We start from the raw sequence: 13,799 nt of genomic DNA on the forward strand, positions 1-13,799 counted from the left end.
GGGGGGGGGGGGGGGGGGGGGGGGGGGAATAAGAATAGAACAGGAATCTCCTGATAGAGAGGAAAGGTTGAGCATGGAAATCTTATCGTTAACCCATACCGGTGTTATAGATTTCGGCCTGATCGACAGCCACACCAGCCCAGTCAAGACATTTGTGACGGCTAGTCCAAGGGTTAATAGATCAGCTCTTGACTGTGAACTGCCGAAATTGATAATAGTTTATTACTATAAATAGAGCAACTAATTACGTGAAGTATAGTTGCAGAATCATGCCGCTAAAATAGGAAAACGCCATTGTTGACGAAGTTATCGAAGATGGAATTTCCATCCGAGTAAGCAATACAAATTGACTGGTGAAAATAATCAGCATTCGATAGATTAATTGAACTTAACGAACCTGCTGGCATCGGCGACGGGAGCAATGCCTGAAACGGCGCGGTTAAAGAGGACGACCAATAGAGAAATTCCACCGACGTAAATGGGCAAACTCCGAACGGCATCGTTGTTCTTGGATACCCATTCGGCTACCCAATCCCTTGAAGGCTTCGGCCCTCTGTAACTTGCTTGCGAATTCAAGGAAGAAGCCCTTATGATACGCGGGAAAGAGCGACGAACGGGACAGAGAGTGCACTTCAAACTAGAACTCCATAGAATTGGAGTGACGGGGAAGAAAATTCCCGCTTCCATCGGAACCGAGTAAATTGATACTTCAAAAATAAAGTCCGTAAGGATAATTTGCCGGGATTTGGACTCCAACCTGGGGGGAACGATCCGCTGCCCCGAGCACTACGAAAATAATAATAATATTTGTATTTATTGAGTAGGAAAATGTTATAAGATTTTTATGAAAATAAATAATATTAATGTTTGTTTAAATAGAAGTATTTGTGTTTATTTTATGAAATTAATTTAGATGATTTAAGTTCCAATAATGAAAGGTATATATATTCTTGATTAAACTTTTTCTAATATTTCCATCCTTAGTTGTCATTGTCGCCCTGACGTGCCTATCTCACCCTATGATGAGGTCTGTCTTCGCGGTGAGGAATCACGAACAAAAGTACATCATAAGGCTTCCCTTGAGGCCTACAGAGCCCTTGAACAACATTTCCTCGAACAAAAGTACATCATAGAGCCTCCCCTGAGGCCTATAAGAGTCCTCGAACACCCTCCCCTTAATTGATGCTCAACTTTTTCTCTAAAGCTCTTGAACAAACTGCATCGTTTGTTCGAACACTCAAGTCACTTTTGGCTACACTTTTACAATTCACAACTTCTTTCTATTGACATTATTAAGTTAAAAGCATAACTCTGGTGCTATGTTAGAAATTATGACCCTCCGCAATATTGATATTGTCCACTTTGAGTATTGAGTATTAGCTTTCGTGACGATGTTTTTTGTCTTCCAAAAATGTCTCGTATCAATGAACTTGTTAATGGCCTTCGTGTTCATGCAAATCTGAAGAAGAGCAAAACATTGAACCTTGAAGAAGAACCATGCTCTCGTCGTACAACCCATTAATTGCATGGGAACGAGTTGGGTCTCACCCCCCATAAAATAATTATATGAGCTTAGGAGGTACTCAGCACACCTCTAGACTAGATACTATGTAGTCTTAGATAGTCATGCAGAGGTAGCGCCTCATAGAGATATACCGGTCATATCTACTCGGCGTAAGGAACCTTTAGATATCTAATGAAAGGATGATGAACTGCTAAAGTCCAAGGGGCAAGCCCCATGGGACTAAGATTAGATCCAGATGTCCTAGAACCGAATTAGAAGACCGTGATAAGTTAGGATATGAAGAGAGTCTACACGTAGGTGGCTTGCTGAGTATAACTTTTATACTCATCCTTGTTATGTTTTCCTTTTTCAGGGGTGCAAGGCGTCGATCAAGGGCGGGCGCGATAGAGACGGGGATTGTCACAGAGGAATGAGTTTTTCCGGGGCGTCAGTCCAATCTTTATTATGTATTTGCATTATTTCACAATTTGTTTTCAAACTGTTAATTGTTTTTGTTTATCGTTCGAAACGTTATTGGAAGTAAATAAAATGTTCTCCATTGCACATCTAAATTATTTTATACATTCATGTGTTGTCGTTAGTCACAGTCTGTAGTAAAATATTGGGTCGTGACAAAACTGTTCGTGGTTTTGCAAGCCCACCCAATCAATGGGGCCTGATTTTGATTTGATACACACCCGAGCTTCAACAGTACCTTGCCGGACTATAGTCAGGCTTCCGCCTAAGGTTATGACGGCGTGGCTATGCCAACGGCGGCTGTGACAACGACGGTGGCGAATAATGTCGGAAGAAGAAAAAGGGTGTACAGGAAAGGGACGACAAAAAAAAAATAATAATAATCTAATGATTAGTTTAATCAATGACTTAATGTTGTCTTTTAAAAACTCATTTAATGTGTTATAGAGTTGCAGGGGTGGAGAGCTGACATCATGTCTCCACTTATATATATTTTGAGGCATTTTCAAATTCACAGGTGTAAACATGATTTGGGCAAACGGATGTACAATGTTATGAACAATTCATCCGATATCCAATTGACACTAAATTTAGTAAGCTTTTATATTTCATATAGACGAACCTGACCCCATACCTAAAGAATGAAGTCATTTAGTAAGCTCATAACCATCTCTATAAAATAAGAAATAAAGCTTCTATATTTATCTTTTCATTACTTCTTACTTAAGTTCTGAGTTCACGAGAAAGAACAATTCTATTTATTTTATTCCCTTCTCCTGTTCTTTCAAACTTATAAGTTGGGCGCTTCCCGTTGACTAAGAATTTCTTATAGACGACAACATCGTAAACAATTTGCGACTGCGGAAACTGTGTCGGTATAAAAGGGTGGCGGAGTTACCGACACGTCGGTTAAGGATCGCTGCAGCATTGAACCGAACAAGGACAAAAATAATAAGGTGCGGCGGAGTAGACGGTAAGCACAACATGGAATTAGAATATTCAATAAAGTTGACCAGACGACGTGTCTTCTCCATTACCTAGCCAAGATGTAAAGTAAAAGCTCAAAATCCAGCACGTGCTCGACAGAGACTTCTCGAAATCCACAACTTGCACAAAGAACACCCAGCAGATGACTCAGTCAAACAATCCAATGAGAGGGCGACAGATCTTCCACGTATAACCTTCAACTTGCCCTCACTTACGTGGCAGCGCCACCTCACCTTACCGTCCATTTATAAATTGAATACTTTCCACAACAAAGACTCACTGCATTTACTAGTTTACCAATTCAATCCTTCTGTCAAATCACAAAATTTTGCCTTTTTTAAAAAATATTTTAATCCAAATAACTCAATTCTCTATTATACATCAAATTAAATATTAAAAAACTTATTAAATGAAGATATCTTAAAACGATCGACCACCGTCTCGTGGGTTGTCTGTCTCGTGTCTAAACCGATGTTGAGTACTATTGGTGACTTTTCACTCACATTAAGAGCTGCTTTCTGTTTCTAATATCTCAATATTCTCTTGAAAACAGTATCTAAACATTAAATCGGAAGAAAAAGAGGTTATAACTCTATATACAGACACCTATAGACTTAAAACCAAACCTTAATTAGGTTATTTGACATTAAAGTTGAAATTAAGGTTAAATTAACCACCCACCGAGAAGAAAAGGCATTCCACCAACAACACCACCATAGCCATAAGCCACAAAGAAAGGCGGAGGTTAATTAAAAAGAAATTAGTGTCTAAATAAATGAAATGGGTGGGGTCCACCCTTGTCCTAAATTCAATTCAATGGATCGAATCTGTGTCGTCCAAGCATCCCCTGAGAGAGAGAGAGAGAGAGAGAGAATATGGTAATTCGACGGCCCTCCGCTCTTCTTCCTTCTCCACCGTTCCTTTTTGTGTGAATCATCATGGAAAGATGTACGGGCGGATGGTGATGGACTATGATTCGGGATGCACCTGCGGTGCACTGTAGTATTGCTCACCATAGAGAAATGGAATAAAGAAAGGGCCTTGAAAGAATGGTAGCTAACTCGGCTTGGTATATGAACCCAAAGAAGTTGTCTTTTTAGCTTTTCCGATCCACTTTTTCGCCTTTTCGTTTCTTCCACTTCCAGATTCCCGTGCTTTCTCTTGTCAGACCCTTTTTATTGTTTTCTACCCTTCTTCCTGCAGCCTTTACTTTAGACTCGACATGAACGCCCCTCGCACGTGTTCGCTTTGTGGCAACAATGGCCATAACTCCCGCACGTGTCCGGAGGGAGACGGTGGCGGTGGCGGCGGATTCATGTTGTTCGGGGTCAGGCTGACCACGACGGAGGGAAGTAGCTCGTTTAGAAAGAGTGTTAGTATGAATAATCTGTCCCAGTTCGACCAGCCTCTAAGTCAGGACTCCAACAACGCCGATGCAGGATATGCTTCCGACGACGTCGTTCACCCATCCGACCGTTGCCGCGGCCGAAAAAGAGGTTTTTATTTTACTTATTTAATTTTGATTTTGATTTTTTTAGCTAATTTGGATGGTGGGTTTGATTTTTCATAGGGATTCCGTGGACAGAGGAAGAACATCGGCTGTTCTTGTTGGGATTACAGAAGGTTGGGAAAGGAGATTGGAGAGGGATTTCGAGGAATTTTGTGAAGACACGTACGCCGACTCAGGTGGCTAGTCATGCTCAGAAATACTTCCTCCGCCGGAATAATTTCAATCGGAGACGCCGTAGATCCAGCCTTTTCGATATCACCACTGACACTGTAAGTCCCTTGTCTTTTTCAGAATCCTGTTTGTTTGTTTATTTGATTTATTATTATTATTATTTCCATTTAATTTGAATTGAAGTTCACGAGCTCATCCATGGAAGACGATTTGGTATTTTCCGGCCACGAGGCTCTGCAGCCACCGCTGCCACCATCGCAGCTGCTAAAAGACAGCAAACCCGGAAATTTCCTACTTAAAATTCATCCAGTGAAACCACCTCCTGCCGCCGGCGATGACAGCAACGCCGAGAACACAATCAGTTCCAAAATCCTTCGTCCAATACCAATGCTTCCTCTGTCTCCATACCCAAAATTCGCTCAATTAAACATTAACGACAGAACGCCGGAAGACCCTTTGCCTCTGACTTTGAAGCTCTCTACTTCACACCCGGAGGCACAGTCTCCGACAGCGGCTTCACAGTCGTCAGGCAATTTCCAGACAATGTCCGGCGGCGGAGACAGTATCGACATTGTCAGTGTTGCTTGAAGCTGATCTAGAATTACTGGTCGGATTTAATTGGACAGCGTAACAAAAAGGATTCCAGCTTCGTTTTGTACAGGTGAAATTTTAAATTTAATTGGTCCAAAAAAAGCGATATAAATTTCAATAATGGTTGTATTTCGATTTGTTTCTAGAATCGTTGTGTTAATGTTCATATAATTTAAGTTTATTGTAGAAATGAATTAATGCGTTAGTTTTCAGCATAACTCGAAATATTTCGAGCATATGGTTCACTAAGTTAGTAGACGACAAGAATATGAGTGTGGGCATCAAGCTATTGCTTTCTCGACTTGTCGTTTTGCTTCCATGTGCCCATGGATGAATCTCAGCCACTTCTGCCATTTATATTCAAGGACAAAATTTCCATTATTTTTAATGGATGTCATTTAATCCATTTTTCCTTTTTCTTTTTCTTATTCCTCATAGATTCCACGAATAATCTACCCCTTTTAAAGATCAGCGTCCTCGATATCACTTAATGTATGATTATGATACCATTTATAACCGTTCAAACTCATCGCTTATTGATTTTGTTTGTTGAAGTTTCCACATTCTTGTAAGGAATATTTATGTATCTGATACTATTTGTAAAAATTCAGACTCATCGCGGGAGGATATTGTCTGTTTGAGGTTTCCACATCCTTATAAGGAGTGCCTCTCGTTCTCCTTTCCAACCGATGTGAGATCTCACAATTCACCTCTCTAGGAGCTATCTTCTTCACTGACACACCGCTCGGTGTATGACTATGATACTATTTTTAATAGTCCAAATCTATCGTTAGTGGATATTGTCCACTTTGAGGTTTTCCCATCCTTGCAATAAATATCTCGTTCCCCTCTCCAATCGACGTGGAATCTCACAATCTACCCTTTTAGAACCCAATGTTCTCACTGACACACTGCTCGGTGTATGACTTTGATTCTATTTGTAACAGTTCAAGCTCACCGCTAGCAAATATTGTCTGTTTTGTTCCGTTACGTATTGCCGTCAGCCAGACAGTTTTAAAATGCCTCTATGAGGGAATTTTTTTTACATTTTTTTTTTTTTTATAAAGAACGCTTCGTTTTCCTCTATAATTGATGTAGGATCTCACAAAAATTTCTTTAAAATATATAATATAAGAAATGTTGGATTGATATATATATATATATATATATATATATATATATAAATAAATAAAAGCTGAGGGTAGATTTTGAAATTTTTTATATTTGTATTATTGAGTTATAAATGAGAAATATTTAAAATTTAAATGTTCAAATATCATTTTCATTATTTGACATATTTGTTTTTAAATCTAATTTTTTGATTTTGGGATGGAAATAGTACAAATTTTGAAAACAACTAATTTCAATATATTTAAAAATAAAAAAAAATTGAAATTATAAAAACAACTATAAACATAATAATATTTTATTCTCTAAAATGTTTGTTTATGAATTAATTAAAACACGAAATTATGAAACCCAACTTGATTTTTCGTAGTATCTCTGACTTTCAAATGTTTATTAACGTACCCTAAACTTTCCGTATTTAAAAAAGTCACCTCTGAAAATGGAAGAAAATGAGATTAACGTGGCAAATATGTAATTAAAGAAACTACAAGGGAAAGGGGGAGAATATAGAAACTGTAAGGGCTCTAGTGTGTGAATTCAGTTCGCAGATTTGATTTTGGTGAGAGAGACGAAAAGAGAGAAGGCGGTAACGTCGGGAGAAAAAATGTGTTGGAATTCTTTGTTGCTTCCTGTTCTTCTCCTTCTTTTCAGCTTCTCTGCTTCACTTGACGCCCAATTGCAGAATACGTGAGCTTTAATTTGGTTCATTATGTATTCTTATTGGTTATTGTGTTATTAGATCCAGTTCTTACTGATCTGATCTAATCTAATCTAATATGATCTATTGGAATTCCATGGCTAACTGTTGAATTTGTTCTGATTATCTGACACAGAGTTGGGGGGAACGAAGAAATTGAGATCGGGTTTGGGCGCAGAGCTCTGTTGAGTTTCAAAGAGACTCCACAGGGAAGTAACGTTACCTTTGAATGCTCTCGTTCTGGCCCCTGTATTGCCTGCCTCTACTCTGAAAAGGTTTCTATTTCATTAGAATGTTTGTTCGAGATAACCTAAATTCTGCTGCTGTTTTTCTCGTTCAGTTGGATTGCGTTTTTTATTAGGATAAATTATCTGGAAATTGTGACCTAGCTTATTGGAGTCAGAACAGTGATTTTCTTTCAATTTATGTAGTTTGGTGAGTTTCTAGTGAGCTAATTGGAGAAGGCATTACGAGCGCATCTTTCATTTATAGCAGCGATAATTTAGTAGTTGTGAAAAAAGAGTGAAGCTTTCAATATCTCTTCTTTGAGAGAGCTATGTGGTGTAGGATATGTAGCGAATCGAGATATTGCAAATTCATGTGAATTTTTCATCATGAAGCTGCAGCCTTCCTGTTTTCATTAAGGCCCCTCGTGTTCGCTGTCTTTGAAACCAAAATTGCACGCTTGTACATTCTCTAAAAATATGATCAGGCTGGGTGTACCTTATTTACTTTGTAATAGATTCGTTGCCCCGCGCCAGCTGACGAAAAAGCAGAAAGGAAAAAAAAAAAAAAAATGAAGATCATTCCATTTCAACTAAGGATCACACCCAAATTCCACAGCTTTGCGTCCGCTATCCTTATCACATCCTTATCTTTTTGCTTAGTTGTAGGTGAGAAGGGATTTTAACTTGGACCATGGATTAAGGCCATAGCCATATGGGACAAGCAATGTGGACTTTCTACTAGTTAATATCTGGATAATGCCAACACACGTTCTTTTATCATGAAGTTATATGTTTTGAGTTCTTAATGTCTTAGGATTGGGAATGATAGTCCCTTGCATATTCCGTGTTTCTAAATCCACGTTTCGTGTTTACTTGTAGCTTTTGCTTTGTTTTTTGATATGACGTTTTATGCAGAGGTAATTTTTCATCCTTTTTTCTTTTTGATCTCATAGAATGATGAAAAATATCGCTGCAGTGAGACTGGCTACCGTATTCCCCTGAAATGTGTGGAGATCAAAGACACTTCAAAAGTTTCCATTGAGCAAAAATCTCATGATGGTCGCTCAGTGCTTGAAATGTCTTATGAGCACAAGCTAGTGATCCCTGTGCTGAATGATGCAATTGGTCATGCTTCACCAATAGCACACAGAACTTTAAGAGATGGTTCTATCTCAGCAACAGATGGTGCTCAGGCGTACACCACTTATAGAAGCTGTATTCCATCAGTTAATGAAGAAAAGTTGTCTGTACTTGGTTTTGAGGTATGCCATTTCCCTAACTACCCTATTTGGAACGCTTCAATTAATTGCAATTAATGGTTTCGTGGTCATTTTTCTATATGCTCTCTTTTCCATCTGCATGCTGCCTGATATCTTCTCAAATTCTATTATGTTGCTTCATTCTATGTGATTGATATCAAACGTGTTCATTGACTAAATTGCGCTTACTGTTTTTATTCATTTGTAATTGTGGCCTGTAGCTTTTTTCTGTGATCTTTCCAGCCATAAGATGTTTGTACTTTTTAAGTAGAGGTTGTTTAACCAAATATATTAAAGAGAGTTAGACGGTTAAGGCATTTTCGAGAAATGTTCATATTTTACCGAACCAAATTTTGATGGCTAATCAATATCTATGGGTTTTCTTTAGCAGTTTTATTGTTAAGATGATAGCTAAAATCATATTTAGTAAGACTACTGAAGGGGTTCATTTTTGGTGCCAATTATCTGTTGGTAAATCTTCTAGCTATTTGCTAAGAGCTACAGAACTTGTTGGGGGCATGTTCTCAAAATAATAGGAACTGTTTCCCCCTTCCTTAACATTTTTTTATTTTGTAAATCTACATGGAAAAGTAATTATTTCGCTTTGTAGTCTATTTTTTAAATCAATATTTAGATAAATGCATTTTTTTTAAAGATTGAAATAGTGGTTCGTTGGAGAGAAAGGTAGATGCGTTCATGTTATAAATGACCATTGCGCTGTTGGATACTTCCGAACCCTTATTTATTTGATTTGTACAACAATTATTATCTTATTTCTACTTTTATCTAAACCAAAGGGAGAACTACTAGGATCTTTGGTTAGTGCTGTTAATTATAATGATGAACATGTACGCTTATTATCTTGCTTTCCTTCAAATTCTAAAAGAATCAACTTTTTAGTTGTGCTTTCATTTGCTGTAATGTTCTGGACAGGGCATTGTGCTGTGTTTACTGCTGGTAAGTGGTTCATTTGTATACATCAGAAGGAAGCGAACTGTTTCAACGGCTGGTTTTGCTTCTGGCAGGCTGCAGTCAAATTCCAGGTTTTAGTTTAGTTTAGTCGTCTTCTTTTGTTACAATTGTTCATGTGACATAAATGTATTATCCACGAATACAACAAATTGAAATTATAGATGGTTGCACATCAACACCTAGGAACTGGATGGTTGCACATACTTTTCTCCCTGTTCCATTATTTCGAAACGAAATCAACCGATAAAGTCTTAGCAAAATCAGCTTTTCACTTCAAAGAATATATATGAATAACACAACACAATAATATCAAGTTATCGCTTCTTTAAGATTTACAAGAAAATGGGACCATCGGTCGATACCTTCTGCCAATTTCCCACCTCTGAGTTTTTTTTTTAACATCAAAGAAGCAACAGAACAAAACTAAAACTACAATGAAAAGAATGACATTGAAGATAATCTGGTTCTCACCCGTGACAATAAGGCCTTTTGAAAGTAAAAAATCTACAGCACGACACTTACAATGATCAACCATATGGTAATCACAAAAAATAATCAGGAGTCTTGCGAGTGGCATCTGGCTCAATTTGCCGAGGAGCTGGGTCAAATTGTAGAAAGTTTTGATCCATATTCTCCCCAATTTCCAGAATTGCGGCCATATTTCCACATCGATAACAATAATTTGGAGCGCTAAAGACAGTCACCACATTCTTATCCTGCGAAAAAAAAAAAAAGAGAGAGAGATTGAAAACATAAGAACATGCAATAGAAGGAAAACAACAAGTGGGGGGGTAGACACCATTTGCAATCAGCTAAACAATTCACCTGACACCAGTTGTATCCTTCCATGACAAGTTGATGAGCTCTGGATATAAGAGTAAGCCCATTTGTATGATTGAACTGAGTAGCTATATCCTGACCAAATGTATACCCAGCCCCACGTGGAGATATTCCCCATCCACACCGGTCGTCTGGATCCGACCATAAGAGATCACACATCGGCCCCTCATGGGGGACCTGACGTGACATATACAGAAAAAACAGCTAATGAGTAATACAAAACACTGAATACCCCGGAAATGGAAATCTTTGTAGCAATAATTAGTTGAGTGATCAATCAACAACCAAATAAAAGCCTACAAACCTCCTGTATACGGTCCAATGAGCGAATGTTATCCAAGGTATCCAAGGATGGAGAAAGCCCTCCATGCAAACAGAAAACCTACACATAATAACAGTTGCATTTTAGATAGAAGCTTATCTGGTATCAAGTTACCACGCACAGTTCATTCCGTGTACAACTGAACCTGACTCTCAACTAGAGCTGTAAGAGGGAGGTAATCGAACAGATCGGTGAAGTGTTTCCAGACATTGGCATTTCCATATTTTCGCAAGCATTCATCATAAAAGCCATACCTGAGTGAGAAAAGATGGTTCTATGAATAAAAATCAGTCACACTAACATTAGGGAAAGGACCCTTTAGAGTATGACTAAACACATACAAAAGAAACACTTTTGATGAGCAATAAAGATGGTTTGAAAGGTCATGGCATCTTACACTTGAGTTATTTGTCGGCTCTCGTGATTACCCCTCAAGATAGTAATTCTGTCTCTATAACGAACCTTCAGAGCCACGAGAAGAGTAACCGTCTCCACAGAGTAGTACCCGCGATCTGCATTAGTTCACAGTGTGAGAAAATGCTAGTACCATAGACTCCGAACTCCCATAGCTTATAGCAAAGGATTACATGCTTTTTCAATTATGAAATCAAGCAACCCATTAACCAAGCCACCAACTGCACCGGGTTTATTTTATTTCCTTCCCTTCCCTCTCTTCCTAGCCACTAACAGACGGTAGTTTATCAATAAATGACTTCAGGAGGGCACAATGCCCGTTGTGCTGCCTCTTTATAAAACTAGAGACGATACTAAGTTACCTTCATAAGACAGCATCAGGGTATTGACCCACGTTTCCCTGCCTCTTTCTAACTCATTTGAAGAACTATTTCCTTCCCCTTTTCTTTTTATTAAAAGCTACAGGAAAACTACTTATCACCTCCTGTAAGGCTTATGAGCAAACTACTATAAATTCCTTCAATCCTGCAAGCTTCTATCATGACAAGTAGCTGCTTTCATCAATCGCTTCCAGAGGATGTAAATCCTGAAAGCATCTCCCAGTTTATAATTTACAGATAAGTTTAAAGAAACCCATCTGATGAATTATAACTTTAACGCAATACAACGACAGAATCAAGCATTAATTTGTACCAACCATACTGCATTATCACCCGTCAACTTTGTTCATTTTTATCCCTTAATCTCACAGATAGGAGCTATCCAGAAACTAGACATATCCGTGCCCACATGAGCCACCTGATAAAAGTTGTCTGATCTGAGAACTTACCAGCACATCTGAAATGTCATGTTTTGAGTTTTCAACTTATACAATCTTTTACCAAAACCCACACATCAGTGTGTGATTCTAGATGATCTAATGGATAAATTGCCCTTAAATGCAAAGAGGAAGCTAAGGCCAACTAGAAATCACAGTCGGATTAATCAGAAAATTTGTATTTAACGTATGGGTACAGAAGCCATGTCCCTACGAAATACCAGCCCCTTGATGGATGCGGCTTTTCGTGTTGGGAACAACTCGAATGAATCTCTTTTTGAAGATGAAAATTTTCAAACACAACAAAAGAAACAGAAAGTGGACACTAGCTTTAGATGAAGGAATCAAATAAATTTTTCAATACCTCCAATATATACATGTGTGTGTGTGTGAGGGCATCATAGAAACGAAAACAAGGAGAAAAAATAGGTAAGAACTCACCCACATAATCACCCATGAAAAGGTAATTAGTATCAGGAGTACGGCCTCCTATCCGAAACAGTTCAATGAGATCGTAAAATTGGCCATGAATATCACCGCACACCGTCACCGGACACTTAACCGGCTGCACGTTCCACTCCTCTACCAGAATCGCTCTCGCCTGATCGCACAGTATTTTCACATCCGCTTCCGGCAACGGCTTGCACTCCATCAGATACTCGATCTGACGGTCCAGATCCGCGTGAGACGGCATGATTTCAAATCCTCACAGATCCACAAGCAAATATTAAAGATCGTCTCGAAGAAACCCGGTCACCAACGCAGCGATCTCTCCATTCTCAGAGAACAATAGAATTTGAGCTCATTATGCATCAAATGGACTCCGAACCATCAAAATTAATCCCCGAAATTCGAACTTTTTCAATCGCCATGACATGTAACAAAGAAACATAGATAGATTCTCGATCCGTGAATCATTCTGGCTCTCTCCCCCTCCCCCCCTCTCTCCGTTCTTCGGCAAAATTTGGAAAAAAGTTACTAAAATTGTATTTATGTGAATAAGAGGATGACGAGGGAATTGAGGGGAAGCGGATTGATTGGTCCGAAATGAATCAAAATGCAAATGCAAATTCAAATGAAATGCCATTTCATTTCATGTCTCCCAAATATAACTTCCTCTTTTTTCCTTCACAGATTATATTTAGATTATATTATTTTTTAGTATAAAGTCTCAAATCATTATAGACGTTAATTGCCGTTGAGATTAAAAATAACATATAATGATTATTATATGTTAATTACTGCTCTATATTTCTCCATTTAATACATTTGGTTTACCATAATTCTTTTTTGAATGAAGATAATAGGTTTAGGTAATAGCTGGCGAACACTTTTTTTATTATTTTTAAATAACAATTAAATTAATGAAGTCAAAAGAAGCAGCCTAAATTACTAAAAATAATTCCATTTTTTGAGGTTTGGATTAAGTCAAATAAATGGGGAAATTCTTTTATTCATTAATCCTAAAGAGATTGAGTTATAAAATATATTTTCCACTAATTCAGTCTTTGTCAATGACTTTCTTTTTTATATTCTGTAAAAGTATTTTCTTTTTTAAAAATAATAATAATAAAAATAAATTATGAAAACAAAAGCTTAATCGATTCGACCTTGTTTGGTTGTTTTAATGTTTGGGCCAAGTTGAATTCGAACCAACATAGCCCAAGCCCATTTGCTCATCTCCAAGCCACTAATTTCTTTTTTAATTAAAAAAAAAAAAAAAAAAGCTACAAACTCAGCTGCTTCATGACAGGGCTTCTTCCCTCAACCTCAGACCCAGCTGCTGGCCAGGGCCAGCTTGTTGTTTTCCCCGGTGGTGGCGAGCCGACGGTTAAAATCCCTAGAAACAGCCCCACCGCCACAGCTCCAAGCCTATTTTCTTA

At 38.1% G+C, this 13,799-nt stretch overlaps 4 protein-coding genes across 5 annotated transcripts in view; 2 read left to right on the plus strand and 2 right to left on the minus strand.

Moving 5' to 3' along the window:
* Window positions 1-786, minus strand: part of LOC111482990 (protein COFACTOR ASSEMBLY OF COMPLEX C SUBUNIT B CCB4, chloroplastic) — a 3,993-nt gene extending 3,207 nt beyond the window's left edge. Inside the window, exons 1-2 of the mRNA XM_023129052.1 lie at window positions 398-786; window positions 100-199 (exon numbers count right to left, since the gene is read on the minus strand). Coding sequence (XP_022984820.1) covers window positions 100-199; window positions 398-687 — 390 coding nt within the window. The 5' untranslated portion in view covers window positions 688-786. The remainder of the gene's footprint in view (window positions 1-99; window positions 200-397) is intronic.
* A 3,219-nt stretch (window positions 787-4,005) lies between these two features.
* LOC111488166 (transcription factor MYB1R1-like) lies at window positions 4,006-5,455 on the plus strand. The gene is made up of 3 exons (XM_023135837.1): window positions 4,006-4,464; window positions 4,539-4,747; window positions 4,833-5,455. The coding sequence occupies exons 1-3, from the start codon at window positions 4,191-4,193 to the stop codon at window positions 5,235-5,237; spliced, it is 888 nt and encodes a 295-aa protein (XP_022991605.1). The 5' UTR covers window positions 4,006-4,190; the 3' UTR covers window positions 5,238-5,455.
* A 1,374-nt stretch (window positions 5,456-6,829) lies between these two features.
* On the plus strand, window positions 6,830-9,759 carry LOC111488176. 2 transcript variants are annotated; one of them, XM_023135856.1, is made up of 4 exons: window positions 6,830-7,055; window positions 7,202-7,340; window positions 8,246-8,554; window positions 9,485-9,759. In XM_023135856.1, the coding sequence occupies exons 1-4, from the start codon at window positions 6,973-6,975 to the stop codon at window positions 9,599-9,601; spliced, it is 648 nt and encodes a 215-aa protein (XP_022991624.1). In that variant the 5' UTR covers window positions 6,830-6,972; the 3' UTR covers window positions 9,602-9,759. The 2 variants fall into 2 exon arrangements, with proteins under 2 accessions (XP_022991624.1, XP_022991615.1); XM_023135847.1 differs by having other exon boundaries at window positions 6,873-7,055; window positions 7,196-7,340; window positions 9,485-9,731.
* Window positions 9,760-9,910: 151 nt separating this feature from the next.
* Window positions 9,911-12,885, minus strand: LOC111488159 (serine/threonine-protein phosphatase PP2A catalytic subunit-like). The gene is made up of 6 exons (XM_023135825.1): window positions 12,358-12,885; window positions 11,083-11,197; window positions 10,831-10,939; window positions 10,668-10,745; window positions 10,349-10,540; window positions 9,911-10,239 (listed from the first exon to the last, which is right to left on the minus strand). Exons 1-6 carry the CDS (start codon window positions 12,608-12,610, stop codon window positions 10,066-10,068), a joined length of 921 nt encoding a protein of 306 aa, XP_022991593.1. The 5' UTR covers window positions 12,611-12,885; the 3' UTR covers window positions 9,911-10,065.
* Between the last annotated feature and the right edge of the window lie 914 nt (window positions 12,886-13,799).

The sequence above is a fragment of the Cucurbita maxima genome, unplaced genomic scaffold (genome assembly GCF_002738345.1).
Source record: "Cucurbita maxima cultivar Rimu unplaced genomic scaffold, Cmax_1.0 Cma_Scf00001, whole genome shotgun sequence".
NCBI classification, from domain to species: domain Eukaryota; kingdom Viridiplantae; phylum Streptophyta; class Magnoliopsida; order Cucurbitales; family Cucurbitaceae; genus Cucurbita; species Cucurbita maxima.